This window comes from Orycteropus afer, unplaced genomic scaffold, assembly GCF_000298275.1.
Source record: "Orycteropus afer afer isolate SDZICR_OR568_19922 unplaced genomic scaffold, OryAfe1.0 scaffold00069, whole genome shotgun sequence".
NCBI lineage: Eukaryota > Metazoa > Chordata > Mammalia > Tubulidentata > Orycteropodidae > Orycteropus > Orycteropus afer.
In genome coordinates this window covers 281,783-295,744 of record NW_006921656.1, presented here as the reverse complement: position 1 = coordinate 295,744, position 13,962 = coordinate 281,783, and the positions used below count along the sequence as shown (strand labels likewise).

At 64.5% G+C, this 13,962-nt stretch overlaps 2 protein-coding genes across 2 annotated transcripts in view; one reads left to right on the top strand and one right to left on the bottom strand.

Moving 5' to 3' along the window:
• The window catches only part of THEM6 (thioesterase superfamily member 6), a 7,218-nt gene extending 4,862 nt beyond the window's left edge, over positions 1-2,356 (top strand). Inside the window, exons 5-6 of the mRNA XM_007940561.1 lie at positions 4-512; positions 2,243-2,356. Of these exons, the coding sequence (XP_007938752.1) occupies positions 4-512; positions 2,243-2,356 (623 nt within the window). The remainder of the gene's footprint in view (positions 1-3; positions 513-2,242) is intronic.
• Positions 2,357-11,414: 9,058 nt separating this feature from the next.
• LOC103196770 (ly6/PLAUR domain-containing protein 2-like) lies at positions 11,415-13,195 on the bottom strand. The gene is made up of 3 exons (XM_007940559.1): positions 13,138-13,195; positions 12,006-12,125; positions 11,415-11,620 (listed from the first exon to the last, which is right to left on the bottom strand). The coding sequence occupies exons 1-3, from the start codon at positions 13,193-13,195 to the stop codon at positions 11,415-11,417; spliced, it is 384 nt and encodes a 127-aa protein (XP_007938750.1).
• Positions 13,196-13,962: the final 767 nt, after the last annotated feature.

Sequence of the window (13,962 nt, the reverse complement as noted above, 5' to 3'; positions counted from 1 at the left end):
TGGTGTGGCTGCTGGTGGCCCTCCTGGCCCTAGCGCTCGCCTACTTCGCGCTGCTGGACGGCTGGTACCTGGTGCGCGTGCCGTGCGCCGTGCTGCGCGCGCGCCTGCTACAGCCGCCCGTCCGCGACCTACTGGCCGAGCAGTGCTTCGCCGGCCGGGTGCTGCCCTCCGACCTGGACCTGCTCCTGCACATGAACAACGCGCGCTACCTGCGCGAGGCCGATGTGGCGCGCACCGCGCACCTGACCCGCTGCGGCGTGCTCGGGGCGCTGCGCGCGCTCGGGGCGCGCGCCGTGCTGGCCGCCTCGTGCGTGCGCTACCGCCGTTCGCTGCGCCTGCTCGAACCCTTCGAGGTGCGCAGCCGCCTGCTGGGCTGGGACGACCGCGCCTTCTACATGGAGGCGCGCTTCGTCAGCCTGCGCGACGGCTTCGTGTGCGCGCTGCTGCGCTCCCGCCAGCACGTTCTGGGCACCTCGCCCGAGCGCGTCGTCCAGCACCTGTGCAAACGCAAGGTGAGCCACCCCAGCCTCCTCCGGAGGGCCCTTCCCGCCCCATGGTGGCCCGCCCTTGCCTCCGGACCAAGGGCCTTGGGTCAGGGCCCCCTCTCTGCTCTTTCCTGGGAGTTCTTTGGGTCCCCAGATCAACTCTTCCCAGGCTGCCCTAGCAGCCTTTCCTCCTAACGCTTCCTAACGCTTTCTCCTAACAGCCTGGACCGCCCTGTCTCTCCCTGCCACTCCCTGCTCCTTCCCCTTCTTTGTAAACTGCAAAGTGGACCCTGATCTCTCCCACGACGGCTTAGTGTTGCTGTGTGCTAGAGCGCTGAGCCACGCTCTCTGGTCCTTGCTCCTGAGCATAGGTTTGGGAAGGGGAGCGCAGTGCAAGGGCTGCATTTTCCATCACTCCACCGCGGGGAGGAGTATGGAGGCCAGGAGACTGCCGTTTTTTCTGCCTTTCTCCCGGAGAGGACCAAGTGGCTGCTAGGGCTACAAGGCCTGCTTCTCCCAGCGCTGCGGAGTTGGCTCTTGAGGCATGGCAACCGGGCCCTGGGGAGGCCAGGGTGCAGCCAAGATGGTTACCAGGGCAGGCATCTGTGCGGGCGGGTCCCTAAGGAGCCTGACCCCTGGAGTGACATCTGCCAGGGCACTGCTCTCTGGCTGAGACAGAGCGGCCTTACAGAGGGGTGATTCAAGCCTCACCTCCGTGTCGGGGCTAGCCTTACCCTCCGCTCAGAGGTGGGGGCCTGAGGCTCAGAGAGGGGGTGCACAGTGGGGCAGGCACAGCTCCCAGTTTCCTGTGTCAGGGCAGAAGGGCCTGGACCCCCTGGAAGGGCCTGGATCCCTGCCACACACCTGCAGGGGCCACACACCTGCAGGTGCGGATGCTGGGCTCTGTGGGTCACATCATGTGACGGGAGTTCAGGAAGGGGCTGCCTCCTCCAGGCAGGCAGCTGGCACTTGACTGGAGACTAGGCATCCAGGGTGGCTCTTCTTGGAGGGACACTGGCTCTTCTTTGGGGGACACTCGGGGTGGTCAGGCCTGGGCCTGCTGGCAGGGTCTGAGCTCCAGGGGAGGGGCAGACAGGTGTCAAGGGGTGGGACTTCCACACCTTGAATGTGCCACGTGGGCGGTCTAGGTGGAGGTCAGAGACCACCCTGGGTGTCCCAATGCCTAGGCCCTGCACACTTCGAGGGCTGCTGTGTGCCGGGCGCTGGCCCCGCCCATCTGTAGTGAGGGCCACTCACTCTGCTCCCAGACTCCCTGATGCCTGGGGTAGGGTGGGCTTCTGCTAGGCCTCTCCCCTCTCTTCCTCCCTTGGCCCAACCTGGAGCCCCACTTGTCACTTGTCAAAAGACCTGGCTGAGTCTGTGGGGAGGAAGGCAGGAGTGGGGTGGTCAGAGCTAACCGGAAGTTCACATCCAGCCCCTCGCAGCAGACGTGTGAGGCATGTCCTGAGGTCTCAGGGCTGGGCACTGAGGGTCCTCGGAGCCACTTGTCGTCCCCTCTGTCCTCTCCCTGCAGCTAGTAGCACATCCTTGGGCTCAGGCCTCAGGCTGGCCCCTCGGGGGAGGCGGAGTCCCTGGAAGGGGGGCTGCAGGGCAGAAGGGCCTGGTTTGGGGGAGGGGTATCCTGGAAGGGGCAAGGCCCACAGAGAGCAAGGTCTGATGGAGGAAGGTGAGGTACGCAGGGGGCCCCTGCTGACCCCTGCCCTGCAGGCGGCCTCAGGAACCTCACCTGCCGCCAGGTGGACCCTCCGGAGCTGCCGGAGGACCTGCGACACTGGATTGCCTACAACGAGGCCAGCAGCCAGCTGCTCCGAGCCGAGAGCGGGCTCAGCACTGACGACAAGGACCAGTGACCACCACCCTGCTCCACGCCTGCTCAGCCCAGCCTGGGGCCGTGCCCGCAGGGCCCTGCGTTTGGACACCCCTCTGTGCCAGGCCCCACCCTGGGCAGGGGTGACGGTGTGGAGGGTCTCCTGACCAGCTCAGTCCAGGTGGAGATGCCCAGAGCCCTCACACCGGGAGCAGAGGGGCCAGTGGGAGGGTGGCCCTGCGTGCCGATGGGGCTGAGCGAGGAGGGAGCGGGGTGTCTCTTGGCCGACGGGCCGGTGGCAGAGGTGGGACCAGAGCAGGCCTGGGGCCTCTTCACCCGATGTGGGGTAAAGCAGCATTTCTGTGGGGGGGGGCGCCCAGGAGGAGTCTAGTGACCCACTGGGGCCGGGGTAGGCTCATGGCAGGGCTTGAGGGGCGGATGGCCCCCAGCACTGGTTCCTCTGCTCTGGCAAGCTCCTGGGAGGACAGGGAAGGTGACCAAGGGGGTGCTGGGGTCAGGGCTCCTGTGCAGGGGCTGAGGAGGTGTCTCCCAAGTCCCCGGGCTGCACAGTGGACTCCCGGGCTGGGCCCTGCCCTCTCAGACCTGCCACCCCCCTGCCCTCTCTCCTTCCCTGCTCGTCACCTGCCCCGCTGTGCACCACTTCCTGCTCCCACGGGCTGGCCCCCTGGGCGGGCCAGGGTTGGGGTAGGGTCTTCTGTGCCCCCTGCTGTACCCCTGTGCCCTGCTTGGCAGCTGCTGTCAACTGGCCAGTGGGGACATCAGTCCTGGGCTGCCTGTTCCTGTCTGGGGCCTCACTGACAGCAGGGACCAAGGCCAGGGAGAGCAAGCCTCAGCGGCAGCCCCCCACAGGGCGCTGCCCGGTGCCCTGTGCCCTCAATTCTGGGGAGGGGCCCCGAGGTTGGGGGACCCTGGGTTGGGGTCATGGCATGCCTGTGTATGTGTGACTCTTCAGGGCTGTGTCCGCCTGTCCCTGCCCGCCTCGCCCCGCCGGCCCCCTCGATGCTCGGAGCCGCCTCCCTGCTGTCCCTCAGGGGCCCCGTGGCTGCCGGTGACGCCTGCTCCCAGGCTGCTCGAGCTCTGCCTTACGGCCGCCATGGAAAGCTGCAATCTTTGTTTATTTAAGAAAGTGGACGATTAAAGGACGTTAAATTGGAGCGTTCTGGAGGGGCGTCAGTGTGGAACCGGGCTGCTTCGGGACAGGAGGGCAGGGAATGAGACCAGAGCTGGCCCGGACCCCACCTCCCTGAGCCCTTGAGCCCACACGCCCCCCAGGGGCAACTTCCCAGGCGTCAGGCTCTGCTTCTTGGGGTCCGGAGCCTCTGTGCCAGGCCGGCTGCCACCCAGAGCCAGAGGACTCAGGGAGCAGGGCCCCACGGCGGGTGGCTGGGCCAGGGTTCTCTTCCCTGGTTCACCAGAGGGGCGTGCCCAGCAGGGAGGCAGTGCAGACCCGGACACGCCCACCACGGGTCCCAGTCGTGGGGAGGGTCAGGGCCAGAGATGATCCCAGAGGACAGCCAGGTGGAGGGGGCCGTCCTGGGAGAGGGGGCCAGCAGGGGTCCCTTGGCGGGTGCCTGTGGAGGCCTGATGGCCTTTGGCCATGAGAACTAGAGCAGCCACCCGCTGGGTCTCCTCTGAGGCTGACAGCTGCCCCATCCCCCTCGGGACCCAGGCACGCAGGTCCCCCTTGCACCCCACCTCGCGTCCAGCCCTAGAGCTCCTTGGAGCTGCTGGCATAACCCACCTCATGGAGGGGGAAACTGAGGCTCGAGCAGGGCGTGTCCCACCTGGGGTATCGTGTGTCCCAAGGCGAGGTGCTGCTCCTCACAGCCCCCCACCCTCACGTTGGGCCCTGCTCCCTGGGCATGGGGGTGCGGGATGTGGTGGCTGTCCACTGCCCCTCCCCTGAAGTAGGTTTCTCCTTTACTGCCCAGGCAGCCCTGGGGAGGGGCGGGTACACAGCAGTTCTCCGTCGTCCTCCTTTTCGGACCCTCCCAGGTGCCCCCAGTGCCAGTCAGCCCCCAGCGGGCTTCCTGGTCTCCCTGCTGCCGCTCCAGGGCGGCTGGGGGCTCCCAGCAGAGGTTGGGGCAGCTCCACTCTCCCCAGGAGGACGGGGAAGTGAGCACTGCCTGAACCGGAGGGGGCCGTGTGGGGAGGCTTGGCAGGGATGGACGCCGCCGGCTGGGGACGCAGGCGCCCTCTGCTGGTCACGTGGAGCAGTGCAGGCGGGGAGCCCCGTCTGCTCCTCGGAAGAGGCGGGGCCTTGGTGCTGTGCTGGCCAGACGCAGGGTTCCTTGGGGGAGCTGCGGGTATGGTGCCAGGCCAGGCAGAGCGGCTGCTCCCGGGGTGTTCATTCCGCTGGCCCTTCCCAGACGGGGCTGTGCTCTCACGGGGTCCTGAGGGGCTTGGCCCTGCCCCTTGGGCCCTGCCTGCTGCTTCCCACTCCCACTAAGCCCTGCAGGGGCCAGCGAGACCCAGGGTCAGGGGCTGAGAGTGCCCACCGGTACCCAGGGGGCAGGGTGCTTGAGGGCGGCTCGCCCCGCTCCATGTGCTGATAGGGGCAGCCGGGGGCCCATCGAGGGGGCGGCAGGAGTCCGAATGCCGGGCTTCCAGGATCCTAAGGCCTTTGGGCTCCGGGGGGCGTGGGGTCAGCAGATAGCGCTGGTAGAGCCAGCTCCAGCGACCAGACCTGGGGTCCTGCCCGTCCGTCCTGTAGTGAACGGGATGGGTGGACACAAGCATCTAGTCCAGGTGTCTCGGCAGGTGGGGATTGGCGCCGTGTGGGGGTGGGTGCCCACAGAGGGATGCCACCTCACCCCAGAGAAGACCTAGGGTGGGGGCAGAGCCTGGAAGGACGCCAGGGTAGCTCCGAGCTCCTTTTCCAGCGGCTAGGTGGGGTGATACCTCCAGGGTTTGAGGCAGGCTGTGCGGGGCAGGTTTTCTCAGGGCTGAGGAACGGGGCACACTTCTCCCCGAGACTCAGTCCTCACACCTGTGGAATGGGCCCAGGAGACCGGGGTGACTGGGGGTTGAGGAGACTCGGCCCAGCTCCTCTGAGGGCGCCCAGGAAGGACGGCGCCCACACCCCGGCCTCCATATTGCCTAGGAGTTCAGGGGGTGCGGGGCAGAGGGTTCTCCTGAGTGGGCCTCTCCCCGCCCGCCCCACACGTGGCCTGAGGGGCGCGGCTCCCAGTGTGGCCTGGTGCTGTGTGTGACCACCAGTGCTGGGCCGCAGAGGTCGTGGAAGCAGCAGTAGACCGGGTGGGCCACGCCGATGCCGTCGGGGTCGCTGGCTTGGCAGGAACTGGAGCAGGAGCGGGTCACCATGGGCTTCCCGTTGAAGGGGTACTCTGTGGGGGCACCTGCATCAGAGCCCCGCTGGCCGCGCCCTGCCACGCCTCTCCCCTCTCTGCCCGCCCCCTGACCTGCTAGCTCTGCCCGCCCCACCCCTCCAGGCCAGGATGTGGGAGGTGGCCTAGCCCCTTCTCCTCCTCCATCTGCGAGGCAGTTAGTGACGCCGGCACTGCAGGACTGAGAGCAAGGCCAGAGGCTGGGGCAGAGCCAGGGTGGGGCTCCCAGTGGGGTCCTGCACCTCTGTGCCTGTCCTGCCCCCCACCTCCAGGGCACCTCCTGAGAGGGCTGGACAGGTGCGGTCACGGGCCCCTGGAAGGAGAGGGGGCATTCCAGGGTGACCCTGCTCCTGCTGGGGGCCCAGCCTCACCCGACTCCACCGTCTCCAGGGTGGTCTTACAGGCCGTGTCCCCCCGCTTGCAGTAAGTAATCTTTTTGCACAAGGACATAGCCGTGGGTGTCTCACAGGTGTAGCACTTGAAGGCGGCACCTGGGTGGGGGGGGTGCAGACCCTCAGCACCTGGCCACCGGGGCTGGGGGCAGGGCTTCCGGGGGAGGCCGTGGGGTCCAGTGGCTGGGCCTGGCCCCACTGTGCTTTGTCTGCACCTCTGACACACACCTGTCCAGGCAGGTGCGCCCTGGCCCAGCCGAGATCCTGCCTGCCCGGCTGTTTGAATGGCTCCAGCCTCAGATTCCTCCCTGGAGAGTGGGGTGCTGACCCCTGGCTTGGCTTCTTCAGGATGAGGGGGAGGAGACCCCCAACAGCCCCACCCCCCTGAGGAGTGGGCAGCAGGCCTGGAGGTAGGCACAAGCCCGACTTGCAGCCCACTTACCTGGACCCACACTCCAGGCTGCCAGGAGCAGCAGGGACAGCACAGCCCAGCTCCAAGCCATCCTTGGAGTTCGGGAGCTGAGACACGCCGGCCTGGAAGATTTATACCCAGGCCCTCAGGCACCCACTCCTGGGTGGTGGCGGGGCAACCGGCTGCCCCAGTCAGGAGCGGCAGCTGGTGGAGGGTGGACACTGGCCCTCCCTGCAGGCCATGGGTCACCTGCCCTGCCCTCTGCCTGCGCTCCCCAATGCCGGGGGACAGGGTGGGTGGGTGGGGGTGCTCAGGTGAGAAACCCCTTCTTGCAGTGTTGGGTCACCCAGTAAACAAGGTAAGCTCAGGCTCCTTGTGCTTACTCACCCATCTGCAGTGAGGTTTCACACGTTTTCACCACATCATGGATTCTGCTAGGTGTGGCTGGCGTCTGTCCCTCTCCCAACCCCACATCCCTCCTTACAGAATCAAGCCCTTTTTTCACATTGGCAGGCCTCCACAGGGATGGGGTACCCACATGGTGAAAAACATGAAACCATACACCACAGATCAGTAAGCAAACACAAGCCCACGCTTACCTCACTTGTTGGCTAATCTGCCCCTTTGTGCATGGGCTCAGACCCACCCTTGGCATTAGATGGTGTTTCCCTCGAGTCCTGGCTGTGCCCTTGGAGGTCACACAGGCCATGGTGACCCCAGTCTTGGGGGCCCTGAGATAAAGGTCCAGGGTGGTCCCAGCCCCTCTTGGCAGGAGCACCACAAGGTGTCCATCTTGCATGTAGCCATGCCAGGCACAGGCTGTTTCATGTCCCCTCCTTCCAGGGCTGGGTCTGGTTGATTTCAAAGTCACCCAGGGCCAAGGCCAGCTTCCTCTGTGCCTAGACTCCCTCCCTGACGTAGGTATCCACCAGTGCCCAGAGGGGGAGGTCAGGCCAGATACCCTGTGAAGGTGGGTAGTGTCGGGTGGCGTAACACTGGCCAGCCAGGCCTCTGCTGGCTCATGGGCATGAGGTCCTGGACTGGCCTCCTCATCACTGCCGACCCCTCCCCACCAACTGGCCTTCAGACCAAGCCTCAGTCAGGGCCCTGCCCTCCCTCTGGTCTGGCATGACTCTCTCTGACATTGTTCACCACCCACAGCCCACCAGGTATGTCTCCAGGGCACACTCTCCATCTCCCATCCTCCACCTCCTGTCTTCCACATCCTGTAGGGCCAGCCCCAGACCCTCCTGCACAGAGGCCTCCTCCATCCCCCAGCTTCTCTGGTTTCTCTTTCGCCTGAGGTCCTCATGGGTGGCTGTGTGGATGGCTGGGTGGAGAGAAGGAGAGGAAGACGGATGGCTAGATGGATGGATGGTTGAATGCACGGTGGCTGGATGGATAGATGAGGATGGGCAGGTGGATGGATGGTGGATGGATAGTTGAGAAGATAAGTGAGTGCGTGGATGGATGTTTGAGAGAATGGATGGGTAGAGAGGAATAAATGGGTGGAAGAATGGGTGGATGAAGAGGTGGGTGGGTGGTAGACGGAAGGTGGGAACACATGGAAGGCTGGGTGTATGGCTGTATGAAGGGTTTGTGGTGGGTGGCTGGGCCTTGCTCTGGGGCATGGGAACCACTCAGCTTGAGTGGGTGGGATGCTGGAGAGAGCTCTGGGCTGGGACCAGGAGGGCCTGGGTTTTGGTCTTGGCTTTGAGGTTATGTCCATGTGTGACCCCTTTGTCCCTCCAGACCTGTTTCCTATGTGTAGTATGGGCACTGGGACCCTGCCCTGCCCTTCTCCAGGGTGACTGCAAGGGTGGGAGCGAGCTGGCCTTGGGAGCTGAGGCAGGTTGCACGGGTCTTGGTGGTTGGGAGTGAGCACAGGGAGGGAGCAGTGTGTGGAGGGAGGCACCGCAGTCATGGTAAATCAATCAAACCACGCCATCGGTGGCACATGGGAGGAGCAGGCCCAGATGGCGGCGGCAGGGCGGGCTGGCCTCAGGGCCCAGTCCACGTACTGCCCAGGATGTTGCGAGAGCCAAGAGAAGACGGGAAGGTGTGGTTCTGGAGCCCGACCCTGGCTCTGTAGCTTCGTGAGACGGGCCAGGGCGGGACACTTTGTAAATGGGACAAAGACCACTGCCCAAGGGCCATGGAGACCGGCCAGGGGTCAGGCAGCCAGTGAGTGTGCCACGAGGACCACCCCCATTGGCGAGCGCTTTGTCTGGACCCAGTGGGGTGGGTGGTGGAGCCCCATGGGGTGGATGGGGATGCCAGCAAGTAGCTCCTGCCTGTGCCGAGGACAGGAGATGCTGGCATCTAGAGAGATGGTTGAGGCTGCCTGGAGGAAAGGACAGCCTTGGAAGGGGGCTGGAAGGCAGGCTGCTCTGGATGGAATGAGTGGATGACTGGGTGGATGATAGATGTGTGGATGGGTGGGCAGGTGGATGGATGGGTGAATGACAAAGGGCAGGTGGGTGATGGATGGTGGATGAGTGGGTGGATGGATACATGCAGATTGGTGGGTGGGTAGGTGGGTGAGTGGATGGGTGGGTGGGTGATAGATGGTGGATGAGTGCATGAATGGATGGATACTTGAATATTGGTGGGTGGGTGGATGGATGGGTGAATGACAAAGGGGCAGGTGGGTGATGGATGGTGGATGAGTGGGTGGATGGATGGATACTTGAATATTGGTGGGTGGGTGGATGGGTGAATGACAAAGGGCAGCTGAGTGATGGATGGTGGATGAGTGGGTGGATGTATACATGCAGATTGGTGGGTGGGTGGATGGGTGGGTGGATGGGCAGATAAGTGCATGGATAGCTGGATGACAGATTGGTGGGTGGATGGGTAGATGGATGGGTGAATGTGTAAGTGCATGAATGGATGGATGGGTGGGTGGGAAGATGATAGATGGTGGATGAGTGGATAGATAGACGGATACTTGAAGATTGGTGGGTGGGTGGGTGGATGGATGGATGGGTGAATGTACGGGCAGGTGAGTGGATAGGTTAGCAGATGACTGGATTGATGAGTGGATGGATGGGTGGATGATGGTGGATGAGTGGATGGATAGATACTTGAAGATTGGTGGGTGGGTGGGTGGATGGATGGATGGGTGGATGGATGGATGGATGGATGAGTGGATGGATGGATACTTGAAGATAGGGGTTAATGAAGTGGTATCTCATGAGGACACTCGGGATGAGTGTGGTCCACGGCCCAGCCTGGTCTCTGTCTTGACGCGCAGGTTGACCTCTCCCCAGATCAGGAGCCCCCTCTACAGACTTCCCGACGTAGCTCGGTCAGCGTGGACTCAGCTCCCTAGGGTGCAGGGAGCTTACTGCCTCTCAGGGCAGTCCTAGGCTTGTGGGGCAGACCTGTCTGAGGCTTTCCTGGGAGCTCTGGCGGTCCTGGCCCCACATCCAGGCCGTGGAACCAGCCATACCTCAGTGGACGGGAGTGGAGAGAGGGGGGATGGCTGCTACAGCCACCAGGAAGACGGGGCAGTGGCTGGGCTGAGGGTGAGCAGAGATGGCAAGCGGTGAAGCCTCATCTCTTTGAGTGGCTGGTGGGGGAGGAGACCTCCTCAGTGGACACCTGCGGTGCCTGCAGCTGAGATGTGAATGGATTCAGATGCTACTGTCCTCATCAAGGCAGTCTGCTCCTCCCCCACCCCAGGCCTTCTGGAGGGGGTGTCACATGCTCCCCCCCCATGAAGCTGCTCCTCGGACCACTCCCCACCACCTCCACACCTCCAGTGCCGTCTGGAACCCGGGCGCACTGAGGGCTGTCACCGTTTTAGTGCTATGGGTGAGAGAATTTAAGGGGCAGGGGTGCATCTTAATCCCAAAGTCAGGCCAAGGCTGGTCAATGCCGGCTGCTGGAAGTCCTGGCTAAGACTGAGCTCGACCTGCAGCCCCAGGGCTCTCTCCGTCTGGGGATGTCCTGCCCTTGTGGGCAGCTCTGACCCAGACCCTCAGAGGGGGCTGCCAAGGTCAGAGAGGATGGCCGTGGCTGAGTTCCCAGCTCCATGGTGACTAAGACGTGGGGCCACGGGGCAACAGAGCCTGGATGTGGCTTCCAGAGGGCATCCAGGTCTCAGGAAGCCCTAAGGCCTCTGGCTGTGTCACCATCACCCTGTGTGTGGCTCCGGCCAGGGGAGGGAAGGACCCACGGGGCTTGTGAGGTGAGAGGGTGGAAGAGGCCTGACCCCAGTGTTCCCCTTTCTTGTGGGAAACCTCAAAAGAGCCGGATGAGAGGGTGTGAAGAGACAGAAAATGGAGCGCCCCCCAAGTCAAAGCTGGGAATCACAGCTGGCTGGGGCATGTCTGGGAAGGCCCTCATCTGGGGGCGTGCGTCTGGGGCAGCCCTCACATCCCTGACTCCCAAGCCGGCACTGCTGCTTGTGCACCAGGTGATGGGTCTGTGATGGGCACAAGGCTGTGCTTGGGTGGAGGGCTCGCTGGACTCGGAAGTCCTGCCCTTGGGAGCTGGCCAGCTGACAGCCCTGTGCTGTGCAGGTCTTGCCTACAGGTGGCAGTGGTGTGGAGTCCCCGGGCCCAGGCTCAGAGGGTCTTCTAGGCCAGGTCTCTCCTAGAGCCTGGGGGTGTCCACTGTGGTCCTCAGGGGCTCTAGGACAGACCCTCAGGTCCCAGCTACTGCCTCCCTCCATCTGGGAGGGAGCTCTCTAGACTCAGGGCTCTGGGCGAGAGACCACCAAGCGGTGGGGCTGAGGGACAGACAGACACACTGGAGAGAGATGGAGCCCGAGGCGCAGTGGACGCCCAATCCTGCGAAGTGGGCAGAGTGGGCAGGGCGGTGATCGGAAGGAGAAGTGGGACACGTGTGTGGACACACTCCTTTAAGGCACTCGCCGGTTGCACAGGCTGACTGTGGGTGGGGTGGGCAGCTCGCCAGGCCCTAAAGTCCGAGGCTGCAGAGGGGGACCAACAGGAGGGTACAAGCTAGTACCCCAGGGCCTCCCCGGGCAGGGGCGCTGTCCACGTTGCACAGGTCGGTGTTACAGCAGGACACGGGCCGGGTCAGGCCGATGCCATCCACGTCCGAGGGCTGGCACTTACTACTGCAGGACTTGGTCACCGTGGAGTCCCCCAGGAATGGGTACACTGTGGGCGAGGGAGTGTGTGTCAGAGCCACCCAGACAGGACCCACCCTGGGCTCACGGTGCCTCCCTGGCTGCTCTCCTCGCCTTCCCCTCCCTTGCTCAGTGCCCAGTGGTGCCAGGGCCCAGAGGGCATCATTGAGTGGGTAGACTCCTGCCCGGTCTGTGGACAGTGAGATCACGCCTGCAAAATGGGCCTCTTCCTCTGCTCCCATTGCAAAGATGAAGGTGTGTCCCGTGGAGGGAGGGGTGGCAGGAGGGAGGGAAGGAGGAGGGGGTGCCTAACCATCTTCTTTCAGAACATGTAAACCAGCACTGTGCTCACGCACCAAGGGCTGGGTGACGGGCCGTGGAGAGGCGTTTCTGGGGACCCCACCCCGTGCACTGACCGGTCTCCAGGGAGTAGAGTGTGGTTTTGCACATGGTCTCGTTGGCCGTGCAGTTGGCCGCGGTGAGGCAGCTGGACACAGTCGTGGGCTCGACACAAGTGTAACACTGCAGGGCCATCACTGTGGGCATGACATTGAGGGTGACTCAAGCAGGCTGCCCTCCTACCCCTCAGAGAGTCGGAGGCCATAGGCTCAGCTCTGCCCGGGAGGCCCAGGTCTGAGGGGCCCAGCCGCCCCCGTGGTGGCCGGACTTGGGGAAGAGGAAGGCGCTGAGCTGGGAGCAGGGTCAGGCCCTGAAGCCGCCTGGGGATGGTGCTGGGGAAGAGACCCGCAGCCCACCCCTCAGTTTCCCCGTCAGCAGACGGCAGGGCTGGAGGGCTTTGGTGGGGATCAGGGGGCCAGGGGTGACCGTATGTGGGTGGGGTGGGGTGGGGGTGCAGGCTGGGCCCGATGCTGAGCTGTGTCCCCCGGAACAAAGGCCAGTCCTCTTGAGAGGGCAGGGCACGGGGGGCTCCAGCCCCCCAGGCTCAGGAGCTCCCAGCTGGCCCAGGTGCCGGTGCATCCAGCCCTGTAACTCAGTGACCCGGTGGGAACCCGTCGCTTGTCCCCGGGAGCCCAGTCTCCTCCTCACAGAAGGGGCAGAGCCAGCTGGGTCGGACGCACAAGACTAAGCATGTTTTCTGGCCGAGTGTGGGGGCCTCGAGGCCGGGGGATGGGCCAGCTCCCCTGTTGTCCTCTCAGACCCTGGCCACTGGCCACCACAATAGGCCTCCTCTCCGGCCCCCAAGCCTCTCAGGCCCCCCTGAGACTCCCTCCTGCAGCCCCACAAACCTCCTCACCCCGGAGTCCCCACAACCTGCCCTCTCCAGCTGACGGTCATCCGCCAGCTGGTGTCAGGGCCCTCCCCACCCCCTCTCACCGGGGGCTGGTCCCCTCCCGCCTGGAACGCCCCGGACCCCCACCCTCCACAGCTGCCTCCTCTCCGTCCCGGTCTCCTCCCCAGCTCACCCGCCCTCCTCCTGTCCTCAGCTCTGCCTGTTCCCCACCTCAGAGGGCCCTCCCTTGAGAGTCATGAGTGGAACCGCGAGATGGGTGGGTGGGGGTGGCCCGACGGCTGGCTGTGCCCTCTCACCGAGCTCCCCGCAGGCCGCCAGCACCAGCACCAGAGACGCCAGCTGTGTCCCCTGCATGGCCCAGTCCGCGCGTCTGCTCTGTGCTCACGCTGCACAGCTCTGGTCTCAGCAGACGCCTAGTGCCGCTGGACTGGTCCCGTAGCGGCTTAGCGGGATCAGGTTTCTGGGGGGGCGGAGGACAGGACCCCGCCCCAACTGGCCACCTCCTTTCCTGCCCCCCTTCCCACACCCTCCCTGACCCCTCCACACACCCACACCGCTCCTTTCCACACCCCTCCTGCCCCACTCTATCTGGGGCCCCTCCCACCTCTTGATCTTCCCTCCCTCTGGGTTCCTTGCCCCCCAGCTTCCTCCCTGACCCCTGCCTGGTCTCTCTGCCCGCACACTCTGGGTTCTTGGACTCTGTGTGGCACAGGTGGGCTGGCTTCCCCTGCCTCTGGTGGTCCTGGGGGCCAGACTGCTCAGGAAGGGACAACAGTGTGTGGGGCGCTTCTGGGTTCCTGTCTCCCGGCCCAGTCAGGCAGCCTTCCGCCAGGCTGGGGGCAGGACGCGGGTTCCCGTCCTCGCAGGGTGACCCTAGCCCCTCTCCTCCCGGCTCCCTGGAGGAAGTTAACTCGGAGGATTGTGGCCTGAACTCACAGCTGTTGTGTTTGTTTAGAGGCTTAGCTGGACTGAGACTGGGAGATGCCAGGGGGAGGGAGGTGTGGGGAGCCCGCCTGGCAGGGGCCTCCTTGGGAACCCCGGAGAGGCAGCACCCACCCTTCGGCCAGACACCCTGCTCTCCAGTCTTCCATGGGGCTGCCTTCAGGTGGGGCTTACGTGGC